Below are 15,374 nucleotides of genomic sequence, written 5' to 3'. Positions count from 1 at the left end.
ACTTCATCCTACTCTGATAACACTGAGGCTTAGCAGCCATTTTAGCAGATTAGAATATTAGCATTCCTCTCAACCATGGAGTTCAGGTAAGGTAAGAGAGGTAAGAGAGCGCAACTATCTTATTCACTATTGTTTACATCCCTTGGAGGCTATCCCTGAGTTGCAGCTATGTTTTACATTATAGTCACATGCGTTCATGTGTCTAACATGTATTCTTTCAGGTTTGTGTCCTTTAAACAACATCTATTATTCCAGAGACCTTGTCTGATATTATGCTGTAGGAGGTGTCTAACCTCTGAGAACGTTCCTTTTCTGGTTTTGATTGGTTTTGTTATTGAATTTATATATATACTGTATCACCAGCGCATGTTGTGAAAGGCATGCAGTGTAGTTTAGTCTTTTTTAATTGATCAAAACTAAGACCCTTAGTAACCTTAGTAACTGAGTAACAAAGGGTCTTAGGGGTCTTGAGTAACAAAGGGTCAGGTTTAGATCAAATCAAAGATAGATAGATAGATAGTTTATTAGCCACACGACCAAAGCCGGTGGAATTTGTTCTCAGTACAGCGTATTATTCTCTGCAGCACACAAATGTGTGTGTTTTAGTGAATCTTATCTATTTGATCAGTTTTTATCTGTATTCTATCTTGCTTTTCTCTTTTACCAGTGTTTTCTCTTTTTATCTGTTAAGCACTTTGGGCGGCTTGTTGTTGTAAAACTTGTGCTATATAAATAAACGTTACTTACTTACTTACTTACTTACAAATGACAAAAACAAAGAAGTAATACAGATGAAATGAACTGAGTGTAAGCGTGTCTCAGGTGGGCCTGCAGGTGACAGCTGAGTGTGATGGACTCGGAGGAGGACAGCTCCCCTCTGCTGCCCGGGGCGGAGTTCAGATTACCCGCCAGGCGCAGGAAGTCCGTGGCCAAGGAGCAGCTCCTCAGCAGGTACGGCCCTGCGCGTGCGTGTTGTGATTACATGTCAACAATTAAGATTCCTATTCCTATCTATCTGAGTTTAATCAAGGATAAGTCAACACTTTTTTTTATTCAAAAAGGCCTTTGACTGTTGAACCTGTGTTCATTCTTGTGATTTATTTGGTGTTTTTTTACTATGTTTTTAACTTGTGTTTTTAGGTTGTTTTGTTTTTAACTTATTATGTTTTTAGGTTGTTTTGTTTTTAACTTATTATGTTTTTTCACGGTTGTTGTTTTTTTAAACTCTGTAGCACTCTGATATTCTTTTGAATGAAAAGTGCAATACAATTTTTTTTATTTATTATGTATTATTATTATTATAAAACTGTAAATAGCTGAAAACCAGGTTGCCTGAGAACAGATCAGATGTTGTGTGTGTTGTATGTGAAGCCTGAGAGGCGTTCTCTCTCTGATCCAGGACTAAGAACCTGGGGCCTCATTTATAAAGCTTGCGTACGCCCAAAAAGGTGCGTAAGCAAATTTTCCCGCAATTTGGGGATTTATAAAAACTGTGCGCACCTCTAGGCTACGCACACTGTGATCCGTGCGTACGCATAGAAACTGGAGAAATGTCAACTCTCTCTCTGATCCAGGACTAAGAACCTGGCCCTCAGCCTGGGGCTGCTGGTGGGATGCTACTCGGCCATACTGATCCCTGCTTTCTTACCCTCTGACCTGCCCACAGCCACCAATGACAGCCAACACACCTTGGTACGGAACACACTGTGTGTGTGTGTGTGTGTGTGTGTGTGTGTGTGTGTGTGTGTGCGCGTGTGTGTGTGTGTGTGTGTGTGTGTGTGTGTGTGAGAGAGAGTAAAATTCTTAGGCTTTATGTTCCTCGACATTGCAGCCACAAGAGAAAAATGGCAATTGTTATTAAAAAAAAGAAAATCTATCTAAGACAAGAGACAATAGAATAGTATAATAATAGAAATAGCATAAATATAGCTGTGAGGCAGCAGTAGATGACCGCAGATAGCAGTAGAACAAGGTGCCTGTGTGCGTGGGATGTGTGTAATGATACAGATAGTGAGTGGTGTGTGTGAGGTGCTGTGTGTGTGTGAGTCCTGCTGTAATGAGTGTGCATATGTGTGTAAATCTTTGCATGTCTGTGTTGTTTGTGTACTTATTTGTGTGTGTGTGTGTGTGTGTGTGTGTGGCATATCTCCACCTGTTGTGAACATGGCAGGTGATATAGCTGGCTTTACACCTCTCTGCCACTCCCTCCCATCTCTCTCTCTCTCACATGCCCCACTCTGTCTCTCCCCCTGTCCACCAGGTCTTACTGAACCAGTCTGCCTCGCTGCTCTCCAGCCCCTGTCAGCCAGGCTGGGCTCTGGATCACCTGACCTCCCTGCCCTGCGCCACGGGTCTGCTGCTGGACATCCCTGTGTTCCTCCAGCAGGTAGACAGACCCGTACCCTGGGAGCTCCCTCCTCCTCTGGGCTTCCTGGGCAGTGAGGAGAGGGTGGCCATGACCCTGGCCTTCCTGCCCCACCCCGGGCTGCCTCCCTCCCTAGGGGGGCGGGGGAGCTGCAGACGGTGTGTGGTAGTGGGCAGTGGAGGGGTGCTCCATGGGAGCCATCTTGGGTCTCACATCAATCAGTATGATGTCATCATCAGGTAAGCGATGATGACGTCAGAGTTAAGTCTATGTCAAGCCTTTTTTTTAAATGTAGGGATTTTAAGACAGTAAGTAGCAATATGATTGCAAACTGTAAACAAATCCTGTCAGGCGTTTTATGATTCATCCAAAAAAGTGCATGTGTATTAACAGTGGTAATGTGTTACAATACGTTGCTCTATTCAGTTTAAAATGATGCTCTTCAGTATATAAACGTTCAAGATTATTTTTAGATCAGAAATTAAGAATTGTTCACCTCCTACCTCACTTCCTGATGATATGTCTTGTCTTCACTGCTCTCCTCTAAGGATGAACAATGCGCCAGTGTCAGGGTTTGAGAGAGACACTGGCTCTAGGACCACCATCCGTGTCATGTACCCAGAGGGAGCCCCCCACTCCCCCAGAGACTACAGAGACACCTCCCTGGTCACGCTGGTCGTCTTCAAGAGCTTAGACCTGGACTGGCTCTCTTCTGTCATCTCCAAACAGCCTCTGGTGGGTAAAACAGTACAACAAAACATCTGAGCAACAGTTTTTCTCGATTGCTTGAGAACATTTCTTGAAACAGTATTCAACTTTTAAAAATAGTTAACATGTTCCCCTAAACATATAACACATTTGACAAAACACCACATTCTTTAGCAAAATGCACTATTACTCTCAAAACAGTATCCATAGTCATCTAATGAAAAGTTCAATCCACCAGTCATTTCATAATGACACATTAAATACAGTATTAACTATAACCACCAATAAACTATCATTTGAAAAGAAAGGTGAAACATGCTACGAATTTCACTCAGAAGAAAAACATTGTTGTTATAGCCATTTTTACTTTGGACTTGGATTGCTGTGGGCATGTGAACTCCAGTTTCATACAAATGGTTTAAGTGATTTAGAAAAACAGTGAGTATTTACTTACTCAAAAACACTGTCTATCCATACCAAGAAAACCATAGAGAGAAACAGCAGCCATCACTTGCTATAGTATTTATAATTGAAATGAGTTTACCCTAACAGAGGACCCGATACATGGACTACACGCTGCGCATAGGTCCCCCGACAACTAGGGGGCCCAATGAAAAAACTAAACAAAACACTACATTGTTATTACATTATTATTATTCGTGTTACACTAACATTATTTATGAAAATAACTGTGGAGCCCTGATATCTTTTGCTTAGAGCCCCATAATAGTTTAATAGGTAAATCTTAATCTCTGCTGCCTCTTCTGTATTCTGTTGTGTAGAGCTGGTGGTCCAAGCTGTGGTTCTGGAGGGAAGTTGTGGAGAATATTCCACTGAGACCAGAGAATTTCCGGATCCTGAACCCAGAGATCATCCACAAGACCGGTCTGATGCTCCAGAGCTATGCACAGCAGCAGGGGACGACCAGAGTGTGTCCCGATCAAAACATTCCCCCTCAGGTGGGCATGTCCTCAAAGGTTCTGCCTGTTAAGGGAATGCCAAGTGGATGGACTGGGTGAACCATGCAACAATCCAGTGGATTTTAGAGTTGTGTTTATGACAGTGGAATAGTGATGGCCCATTTACAGTAGCTTTAAGAAACGTTTGATAGAATAAACCTCCTCTCTTCCCTCTATGGGGGCTACAGTACTCTGGATGTCAGCGGTGAGATGGTGGTGGATGTTAATGTGTTGTTCTCTCTCTAGATGGTGCCCACCCTAGGTGAGATGGTGGTGGATGTTAATGTGTTGTTCTCTCTCTAGATGGTGCCCACCCTAGGTGAGATGGTGGTGGATGTTCTTGTTTTGTTCTCTCTCTAGATGGTGCCCACCCTGGGTGCCAGTGCAGTAGTGATGGCCCTGCAGCTGTGTGACCAGGTGAGCCTGGCAGGGTTTGGCTACGACCTGCAGCACCCCGGGGCAAGGCTACATTACTACGAGTCGCTAACCATGGACGCCATCAAGTCCCAGGTCAGAGACGCTTCTGGACTTCCGACACCACACAACCCTGGTCCTGCTTATCAACAGTGTGCAGACTTTTGTTTCAGTTGTAAAACGGTCATGTTGACATTTAATCAGGTGTGGAGTAGTACTGGGCATGTGGTGCCCTAGAACTGGTCTTCAGAAACAATGACAAGTGTATCAACATTCATTAGCCTGACCTTTATCTCCCAGGTGGTCCACGATGTCGGCGCTGAGAAACTCTTCCTGCGGGAGCTGGTGTCTGCAGGGGCGGTGACAGACCTCACAGGGGCGCTGTGAGGGAGCAGGGCAGGAAGGCACACATCTTTCCAATGGTCCTTGCTCCTGTGATGAAAGTATTGGATAATGTGTCAACTGTGTAGTGTACATTCCCCACAGCAAAGCCTAGAAGAAGACATACCGTATATATACTGTATATAATATTGGGCTACGCTAGGCTAACCATTTTAGCCTAAAAAGCCTAGAAGAAGACATGGTTGAGCTTTTACTCACAGGATGTCAAAATTGCAGATACAAGGACCTATCTACTACTACTACTACTACTACTACTACTACTACTACTACTACTACTACTACTACTACTACTACTACTACTACTACTACTACTACTACTACTACTACTACTACTACTACTACTACTACTACTACTACTACTACTACTACTACTACTACTACTACTACTACTACTACTACTACTACTACTACTACTAGTAGTACTACTACTAGTACTACTACTACTACTGCTGCTGCTGCCACTACTGAACAATCCTAAACCCATACTGCTTCAGCATCAACAGAGACTCATCTCATCCTGAAGCCAAAGAGCTGCATGAAGGATGGGACCATGAACCCTTTTAGTCGTCTTACCTCAGGGTTAGGGTGGTCATTCTAGTGTCACTTTGTAAGACAATGCCCTTGCAATGTGTTAGAATGTGAACTCCATAGATGCACCTCAATAGACTGAGGTGGTTTGCTCCTCTCATCTCATTTCCTCTACTTGATGTACTGATGTGAAAACCACCACTGCCTACTCTACCTCACTACATTCACCGCCGTGTTTTCACATCAGTGCAAATGAAGGAGAGGAGGGCACATGGAGAGGCACGTCCGACTGTTGAGATGCACTCCAAGTGGGTTTCTATAATGAAGACGGCCTCAGGACTCCTCTGGTGGACTCACTCACATATTGACCTTTGAATGCGTGTGCTGAATGCTTATAAGGGCATGAGAGAGCAAATTAAAGCATTATGTGGGGGAGAATTCACATGTTAACATAAAGAACAGAAATAAATGCTAAGTTTAGCTTTTGCCTTTTGAGCTCCTTGAACATCATCTTCTCACCAGCTGTTTCCTCTGCTAAACATCAGGGGTCTATAAGCATTCCTCTGCATCAGCGAGCTTCCAGCACATCAACACAAAATACATGTTGGGAACTATTTTTTATATAAGGCAGGTCCTTATTATTATTATTATAGCGTAGTCACTCATAAAATAATGTATTTAATGGAGAATGAGAGTAACACTTAAAATCAATTGACATACAATTGGAAGGGCTTTAATCAATATAAACATTCAGAATGTATGTGTATACTTAAAAAATAATAATATATATATACATACAGTGCTGCTTGATAGTATCTGAACCCCTTGTGCAATTATCGATTTTTTTTTGTTTTTACCATGAAATCTTTAATCAGAACCAGTCTTTTTTTAATCTGACATAACAGGTTTATAATTACCCATTCCATATGTTTGTTTAGAGGGAATCACGCGTGTAGTAGGAAAACTAAATTATAAAGAAATTAGTGCACGTGCAAAAATAAGTGGACCTCAAGTTGCATTGGTTAAATCAAGTAGGGAAGTAGAATCAGGTGAGTAAATAATTGGGTACCAAATGAACCAGTTGAAGGAGAGATCTTTAGGAAAGAGTTCAGGTGGGACTCTGATAAATAGAGATTAGAGACCTGGGGGGGTATTCCATGTACGTTGATTAGTATATTCACGATTAAAAGAAAAGCCTGGTTCAAGCAACTCTCGATTGGGATTCAAGCCTCAAGTGATTCCTCGAATTAGAATCAGCCTTGTGTCATCAATGTTCACGCAAGTCCGGTTTGGAAAATCTCACTTTGGGCGCGCGCACGAGTTATAAGCAGCCCAGAAGAGCCGATTGTCGAAAAGAAGATTCTAAGACTGGAAAATGACAGTGCAGCGCTCTGTTATGGATCTTTATGAAGATTAAAAATAAGTGCGTAAAAGAGTGAAATACTGCTGCAATTAACAAGGCGAGGGAAATTATTTGGCAAGAAATTGCTGACAGATTAAATGCGTGTTATATCATACTAACCCCTACATATCATACTAACCCCTACCCCTATCATACTAACCCCCTATTGTGGTTATATTAGCAGCAGGCTACATACCTGCTGCACTGTGTGTATGTGTGTATATATCAAATAAAAAAAATAAAAAATTGCAACAAAATCTTGCGAATAAGGATTTCTTTGGCATTTTATCACAAGGGAGCTGTAATTGATCTTGCGTTGAGAAACTACAGTGTACATCCTTGTAATAAATAAATGACACATACACATACAATCTCTTAAAATATATTAAAAAAAACAATCATCTACAATGTGCAAGGATAATGTGTTTGACTTTTCCAAGAAAAGTACAATGTATGACAATACTGATAACATCAGACAGGAGTGTTAAAAAATAAACCATCAAAGGCACCAGAAAAGTCACAAACATTAATGATCAGTGCTTAGGATGAACCACTTGGTCATTTCATCGCCCTGGAGGTTACAAAACATGAGGCGTCACATTAGAGAAGACTACAGACACATGGAAATGTAAGTGGAGGAGACGTAACTAAGGGTCCTGATTCTGGTCTGTCACCTTTAAATGTGAAGGCATTGATGACTGGACCTTGGCCATGGTCCTAGAGGAGAATGTGTGTGTCTCTACAGCGGGGGTATGATGGAAAGAGGTCCGTGTGTGCATGTGCACGTGTGTGTGTGTGTGTGTGTGTGTGTGTATGTGTGTGTGTGTGTGTGTGTGTGTGTGTGTGTGTGTGTGTGTGTGAGTGTGAGTGTGAGTGTGTGTGTGTGTGTGTGTGTGTGTGTGTGTGTGTGTGTGTCTGTGTGTGTGTGTGTGTATCTATCTGGGTGTGTGTATCTATCTGGGTGTGTGTATCTATCTGGGTGTGCGTATCTATCTGGGTGTGCGTGTGCGTGTGTGTCTGTCTACAGCAGGGGGATACGGGAGGGCTCCCACAGCTTGCGGGCCAGCTGGCTGCAGTGCTGGAGGATGTACTCTGTGGGGATGACTCCCAGGTGAACGGTCAGCAGCTCGTAAACCTTCACCACCTCCCCCTGGTGGCTCTTACTGTAGTACCTCTCCAGCTTCCTGTGGAGGGAGGGAGGGAAGCAGCATTCTGTGGTCAGCGATGCTCACTGTATAACACACACATGTACCTGTTTACCAAGCTGCTGGGGGCCTATTCAGGAGGGTGGACTGTTCCAGAACATTCAGATGCAGATGTATTGTGAAGTAGAACATGTTCAGTATGAGTGTCTTATGGAGTTGTGTGGAGTTGGGAGGTAAAGAAATGTCAGCTCTGGGGGGGGGGGGGGGGCGTAAAGTGGCGTAGCAGCACACTAAGGCGCATGCAAGGTCCCGGGTTCGAGTCTGGCCATCGATATATAGCCTGCATGTCATCCCCCTCTCTCTCACCCATCCTTCCTGTCAATCTCTACCCCAATCATGTAGAATGTAAAACAAAAAAAAGAATTGCCTGCTCTATGCATTATATTTCTATCTGAATCCCTCTGAACATTTGACCTCACAGACTAAAGTGAGGGATGTGGTTAAGGCACTGTGACGGTCCTTGTCCCAGTCTTTTACCTGTAGTAGTCCCAGGCCAGCATCCCGATGGGGGCGGAGTCATCTGGCAGGATGGGCAGGTCTATCACCTCCAGCTTGTAGCCCTGAAGTCAAAACAATTACACTACATCCCAGGTCATTACCATGGTATTATCAGGATGTGTGTGTGTGCGTGTGCGTGTGTGTGTGTGTGTGTGTGTGTGTGTGTGTGTGTGTGTGTGTGTGTGTGCGCGCGCGTGCGTGCGTGCGGAGGAACTAACCGTTTCGCTTTCAAACCATAGGAAGTAGCAGAAGAAGTAATCTCCGTCTCGCAGCGTCACTGTAGAATAGCCCTTCTGGAGGTAGCGCCGAGTATCGCTAACCATACTCCACACCTACAGGCAGGTTATGGACAGATGGATTTGTTGATAAACACATAGGAAGATAGATAAAACTTCTTAATGTAGCAAACACAAAAAGCTGTATCGCTGAAGTTTCTCCGAACAAACCATGGCTGTGTGTCTGTGTGTGTGCGTGTGCGTGCGTGTGTGTGTGTGTGGGTGCGTGTGTGTCTGTGTGCGGGTGTGTGTCTATGTGTGCGCGTGTGTGTCTATGTGTGCGTGTGCGTGTCTGCGTGCGTGTGTGTGACAGACTCAATGACCATACATCAGAGCCTCTATCAGACTAGTGACTAATGCTAGTGACGGCCTCGCCCAGGGCCAGATGGGTAGAGTCTGACCTTGCCCTTGATGAAGTGTGCCAGCGGGCCCTTCCCCAGCTCTGAAGTGGCGCGGTCCGTGAAGCTGAGTGATGGGGCGATCATCTGGCCGGCGGCTCGGTCCACGTAGATGAAATGGACCAGGCCCGGAAACTCCTCCAGGTACGTGACGTCAGCTGGGTCAAGGCTAACACCAAGACATGGTGGCGGGCTAACAGACGACTTACTACAACGTTTGTGTTGATTTGAATTCAATAGAGATAGAAATGAACCAGAGTTGTGCCTGTATTTTTGAATCTACTTATATACTGTATATATATATATATATATATACCACCTCACTTTGTGTTGGTTGGTCCATCTACCCACCTCCTTTAAGTAAGGGGGGGGGGGCAGGGTGACTGAGCTAACAGGATATGACACCATGGTGATGTTCCTCTTGCTCTTCACTAACAGGAAGTCCTTCCAGTCCATCAGCTTCTCCCTGGGGAGGGAGAGAGGGAGAGAGAGAGAGAGAGAGAGAGAGAGAGAGAGAGAGAGAGAGAGAGAGAGAGAGAGAGAGAGAGAGAGAGAGAGGAAGAGAGAATATGAGATAAGATGTTTCATACAGACAGATTGTTTGTAGATCAGTGATTCTGTACTGTGCTTTCCTCAGACTGATTATCTCAAACGCCTACCCAAACCCTGACCTCACACGCCATATCGGGAAGGATAGCAGCTAAATGCAGATGCAGTAATAATACAAAAATATCAAGGTCAGAGCTGACGTCTTGAAAAATTCATACGTGCAGTAACGTTGGATACTTATACAAGGTGCAGAGGTTTATCTCTCTGAGACACAAAACACTTTTATCTATATCTTTTTATTCATTGTCTATTATCTTGTTAAATGTTTATCTATTTATTTTCTATATCTATTCTTGTCATTTTTATTTTCTTACTATCCTCCTCTTGCTGTATTAAAAAAAAAGATATATTATGCTGTATGTAAAGCACTTATAGCTTAAGCTGGAATACAGCTCAGTGCTCTTGGTGGGCTGCTCTAAAAAACAACAGGCTGAGCTAGAGCGAGTCCAGACACGTGCCTGCAAAATCATCAGAAGGAGAGCTGGTGAGATCTCACAACCCCTACCATTACTCCAGACCAGGAGGGAGGAGGCTGCACTGAAGCTGGTCAGAAACATGCACGATGAGCAACACCCTCTGTACGACCTGCTACCTCCAACACGAGGCAGCTGCACTGCCAGGACACTGAGACCTGCTACCTCCAACACCAGGCAGCTGCACTGCCAGGACACTGAGACCTGCTACCTCCAACACTAGGCAGCTGCACTGCCAGGACACTGAGACCTGCTACCTCCAACACTAGGCAGCTGCACTGCCAGGACACTGAGACCTGCTACCGCCAACACCAGGCAGCTGCACTGCCAGGACACTGAGACCTGCTACCTCCAACACTAGGCAGCTGCACTGCCACGACACTGAGACCTGCTACCTCCAACACGAGGCAGATGCACTGCCACGACACTGAGACCTGCTACCTCCAACACCAGGCAGCTGCACTGCCACTGAGACCTGCTACCTCCAACACCAGGCAGCTGCACTGCCAGGACACTGAGACCTGCTACCTCCAACACGAGGCAGCTGCACTGCCAGGACACTGAGACCTGCTACCTCCAACACCAGGCAGCTGCACTGCCAGGACACTGAGACCTGCTACCTCCAACACCAGGCAGCTGCCCTGCCACGACACTGAGACCTGCTACCTCCAACACGAGGCAGCTGCACTGCCAGGACACTGAGACCTGCTACCTCCAACACCAGGCAGCTGCCCTGCCAGGACACTGAGACCTGCTACCTCCAACACCAGGCAGCTGCACTGCCACGACACTGAGACCTGCTACCTCCAACACCAGGCAGCTGCACTGCCACGACACTGAGACCTGCTACCTCCAACACCAGGCAGCTGCACTGCCAGGACACTGAGACCTGCTACCTCCAACACCAGGCAGCTGCACTGCCATGACACTGAGACCTGCTACCTCCAACACCAGGCAGCTGCACTGCCAGGACACTGAGACCTGCTACCTCCAACACCAGGCAGCTGCACTGCCACGACACTGAGACCTGCTACCTCCAACACCAGGCAGCTGCACTGCCACGACACTGAGACCTGCTACCTCCAACACCAGGCAGCTGCACTGCCAGGACACTGAGACCTGCTACCTCCAACACCAGGCAGCTGCACTGCCAGGACACTGAGACCTGCTACCTCCAACACCAGGCAGCTGCACTGCCACGACACTGAGACCTGCTACCTCCAACACCAGGCAGCTGCACTGCCAGGACACTGAGACCTGCTACCTCCAACACCAGGCAGCTGCACTGCCAGGACACTGAGACCTGCTACCTCCAACACCAGGCAGCTGCCCTGCCACGACACTGAGACCTGCTACCTCCAACACCAGGCAGCTGCACTGCCAGGACACTGAGACCTGCTACCTCCAACACCAGGCAGCTGCACTGCCAGGACACTGAGACCTGCTACCTCCAACACCAGGCAGCTGCACTGCCATGACACTGAGACCTGCTACCTCCAACACCAGGCAGCTGCACTGCCAGGACACTGAGACCTGCTACCTCCAACACCAGGCAGCTGCACTGCCACAACACTGAGACCTGCTACCTCCAACACCAGGCAGCTGCACTGCCACGACACTGAGACCTGCTACCTCCAACACCAGGCAGCTGCACTGCCAGGACACTGAGACCTGCTACCTCCAACACCAGGCAGCTGCACTGCCAGGACACTGAGACCTGCTACCTCCAACACCAGGCAGCTGCACTGTCAGGACACTGAGACCTGCTACCTCCAACACCAGACAGCTGCACTGCCAGGACACTGAGACCTGCTACCTCCAACACCAGGCAGCTGCACTGCCACGACACTGAGACCTGCTACCTCCAACACGAGGCAGCTGCACTGCCAGGACACTGAGACCTGCTACCTCCAACACCAGGCAGCTGCACTGCCAGGACACTGAGACCTGCTACCTCCAACACCAGGCAGCTGCACTGCCACGACACTGAGACCTGCTACCTCCAACACCAGGCAGCTGCACTGCCAGGACACTGAGACCTGCTACCTCCAACACCAGGCAGCTGCACTGCCAGGACACTGAGACCTGCTACCACCAACACCAGGCAGCTGCCCTGCCAGGACACTGAGACCTGCTACCTCCAACACCAGGCAGCTGCACTGCCACGACACTGAGACCTGCTACCTCCAACACCAGGCAGCTGCACTGCCAGGACACTGAGACCTGCTACCTCCAACACCAGGCAGCTGCACTGCCACGACACTGAGACCTGCTACCTCCATCACCAGGCAGCTGCACTGCCACGACACTGAGACCTGCTACCTCCAACACCAGGCAGCTGCACTGCCAGGACACTGAGACCTGCTACCTCCAACACCAGGCAGCTGCACTGCCACGACACTGAGACCTGCTACCTCCAACACCAGGCAGCTGCACTGCCACGACACTGAGACCTGCTACCTCCAACACCAGGCAGCTGCACTGCCAGGACACTGAGACCTGCTACCTCCAACACCAGGCAGCTGCACTGCCACGACACTGAGACCTGCTACCTCCAGCACCAGGCAGCTGCACTGCCACGACACTGAGACCTGCTACCTCCAACACCAGGCAGCTGCACTGCCAGGACACTGAGACCTGCTACCTCCAACACCAGGCAGCTGCACTGCCAGGACACTGAGACCTGCTACCTCCAACACCAGGCAGCTGCACTGCCACGACACTGAGACCTGCTACCTCCAACACCAGGCAGCTGCACTGCCACGACACTGAGACCTGCTACCTCCAACACCAGGAAGCTGCACTGCCACGACACTGAGACCTGCTACCTCCAACACCAGGCAGCTGCACTGCCAGGACACTGAGACCTGCTACCTCCAAAACCAGGCAGCTGCACTGCCAGGACACTGAGACCTGCTACCTCCAACACCAGGCAGCTGCACTGCCAGGACACTGAGACCTGCTACCTCCAACACGAGGCAGCTGCACTGCCAGGACACTGAGGAACCAGCACAAGCTGGCTGAACCAAAGGCCAAGACCAGCAGGCTGAAAAACTCAACCCTGCATACTGCAGTTAGGCGGTACAACGACAGTATATAGACCCACAAATAACACAGCATGGCTACCATGACTGCTACCTGCCCTTGCTTTGCCGCCCTGAAATATTTTTAACCTTAAAATTGTTGTGTACGTAGCTTATCTTTTTTTATTGTCATGTATGAATTTCTGTAAAGTTCTGCAGTTTTTCAGTGGGGCCTTGGCTCCACTTCAAGTATGAATTAATAAAATAAAATAAAATAAAATAAAATCACTTATAAATATGTATATTTATATATAGATAGAAAGTGCGCCAAGACCATACACTCATAATGAAGAGTGGCATCAAAGCAAAGTTGGCTAATCAAGTTAATGATGCTCACTGTTGCTACCCGCTGAGTACATTATCAACATTCAGAATAATATCATCTATTTTAATTATACAGTAGTTCCTTTGGTAGAGCAATTAACAGTAGTAAATGTTGTATATTTGGTGTTGTGAGGAGTGGTGTTCAGAGCATATATGTACATATAGAGTAGTTAACAGTAGTAAATGTTGGGTGTTGTGAGGAGTGGTGTTCAGAGCCTATATGGACATATGGTAGAGTAGTTAACAGTAATGTTGGGTGTGGGAGTGGTGATCAGAGCCTGTACGTACTGCACCATGGTCAGAGCTCGTTCCTGTAGGCCGGGGGAGAGGCGCTGACGACTGGCCCCGGCCCGGGTGTTGTCAGAGATGAAGCACTGCCTGTACACCGCACACAGCTGATATTTCATACTCCTACACCAGGGAACCAGCCTGACACCCAGGACAGGACAGGACAGGACACAGGAGACAGGACACAGGAGACAGGACACAGGAGACAGGACAGGACAGGACACAGGACAGCGACCAGGGAAATAAAGAAACGAGATGAGAACACTGCCTTCACGGTCTGTCATTCGCTCTGCATTTCAAAGTTCTGATCACGATCCGTCATCTCAATGAAGACGCCTCTAAACCCCCGCGCCAGCAGGGGGCAGCGGGTAGGACACTCACTCCCTGCTGAAGCCAGGTCCTCCTCTAGTGAACGCCCGGGTCTTGAACTCATTCCACACGCCCTGCAGCTGGGACGCCTGAGGAGAACATTAGAACATTTGATAGTTTCTTGACATACTTTAATGCATGTTTAGGAATGTCCCACACACTCAGACACAGATGCAGACCTGTATATCGCTGGTGCCCAGGGCTTTGATGAACTTGTCTAGTTTGCTGCGGAGGTCATGTATGGGTGGCTGGCCCCTGGCGGCTGCAGAGCCTTCCTGGCCCTCACTCAGACGCTTCCCCAGCTTAGCGAAGGCCTCCAGGAACACGTACACTGACATGGCCACAGTGTTGTTAGGAATCTGAGGGAGAGAGAGGGGAGCATGAGGGAACACATGTTGATGTGTCAGCTTCGACAACCCATGTTATTGTGTTAGTTAGGATGATACAGCAAATATATATTATATCTTATAAATACTTTCAAAATAATATATTTCCATTTAGGTAAAAAATACATGTTACTCTATACATGTGAATGTAAGGCACAAACAATAAAATATTTCAAAATCGTGCTTTCTAATGATGTACGATTCCATCTCACATATGTAATGAAAGCCTGCCCCCTACTGGGCTGACCTGATATAACTCTATGTAACTCTGTAAGTTGGCATCAATGTGGTCTTTATCTAACGTGTGTGTGAGCCAAAGTGAATGTTTCCCATCAACGGCTGCCTCTCCACCTCTACCTGACAGGACAGGGCTCTCCCCCGCTCCCTCCTCCCCCTCCCCACAACAAAGGCTTTCTCCAGCAGCTGCTGAGGCTGTGTGTGTGTGTGTGTGTGTGTGTGTGTGTGTGTGTGTGTGTGTGTGTGTGTACACTGTGACAGACCTTTGTGAGCAGCACCAGAGTGATCCCAGGCCACAGCGGGAGGCAGTACATGCTGTGAGGCATCATGGGATACAGGCCCTCCTTGAGTGTGACCTCCAGGAAAACTCGGCTCGGGGTCGCTGGGTCCGGAGGAGGCGTCTCCAAGGTCTTCAGGCTGTCTTCTGCCATCTGGAGACGTTCATTCACCG

At 47.4% G+C, this 15,374-nt stretch overlaps 2 protein-coding genes across 4 annotated transcripts in view; one reads left to right on the top strand and one right to left on the bottom strand.

The window, feature by feature from the left end:
• On the top strand, positions 1 to 6,935 carry st3gal7 (ST3 beta-galactoside alpha-2,3-sialyltransferase 7). Its single transcript, XM_080535250.1, has 8 exons — positions 1 to 100; positions 823 to 951; positions 1,575 to 1,692; positions 2,261 to 2,604; positions 2,914 to 3,100; positions 3,856 to 4,032; positions 4,393 to 4,542; positions 4,747 to 6,935. Exons 2-8 carry the CDS (start codon positions 851 to 853, stop codon positions 4,831 to 4,833), a joined length of 1,164 nt encoding a protein of 387 aa, XP_080391376.1. The 5' UTR covers positions 1 to 100; positions 823 to 850; the 3' UTR covers positions 4,834 to 6,935.
• A 310-nt stretch (positions 6,936 to 7,245) lies between these two features.
• hps1 (HPS1 biogenesis of lysosomal organelles complex 3 subunit 1) overlaps positions 7,246 to 15,374 on the bottom strand; it is a 12,005-nt gene continuing 3,876 nt past the window's right edge. For all 3 annotated transcript variants that reach the window (XM_080535735.1, XM_080535734.1, XM_080535736.1), the window contains exons 9-17: positions 15,187 to 15,354; positions 14,480 to 14,659; positions 14,313 to 14,389; positions 13,932 to 14,072; positions 9,560 to 9,620; positions 9,158 to 9,307; positions 8,700 to 8,813; positions 8,461 to 8,543; positions 7,246 to 7,962 (exon numbers count right to left, since the gene is read on the bottom strand). In XM_080535735.1, the coding sequence (XP_080391861.1) occupies positions 7,800 to 7,962; positions 8,461 to 8,543; positions 8,700 to 8,813; positions 9,158 to 9,307; positions 9,560 to 9,620; positions 13,932 to 14,072; positions 14,313 to 14,389; positions 14,480 to 14,659; positions 15,187 to 15,354 (1,137 nt within the window). In that variant the 3' untranslated portion in view covers positions 7,246 to 7,799. The remainder of the gene's footprint in view (positions 7,963 to 8,460; positions 8,544 to 8,699; positions 8,814 to 9,157; positions 9,308 to 9,559; positions 9,621 to 13,931; positions 14,073 to 14,312; positions 14,390 to 14,479; positions 14,660 to 15,186; positions 15,355 to 15,374) is intronic.

This window comes from Nansenia antarctica (assembly GCF_963989245.1).
Source record: "Nansenia antarctica genome assembly, chromosome: 1".
Lineage (NCBI taxonomy): Eukaryota > Metazoa > Chordata > Actinopteri > Argentiniformes > Microstomatidae > Nansenia > Nansenia antarctica.
The sequence above is the reverse complement of the archived record's forward strand: the minus strand, read 5'-3'. Positions and strand labels throughout refer to the sequence as shown.

Excerpts from the sequence above, each read along its gene's own strand:
- st3gal7 (XM_080535250.1), top strand. The coding sequence starts at position 851 with ATGGACTCGGAGGAGGACAGCTCCCCTCTGCTGCCCGGGGCGGAGTTC. Across the intron at positions 952-1,574 it reads AAGGAGCAGCTCCTCAGCAG|GACTAAGAACCTGGCCCTCA; the intron begins GTACGGCCCTGC and ends TCTCTGATCCAG. Across the intron at positions 4,033-4,392 it reads ATCAAAACATTCCCCCTCAG|ATGGTGCCCACCCTGGGTGC; the intron begins GTGGGCATGTCC and ends TTCTCTCTCTAG.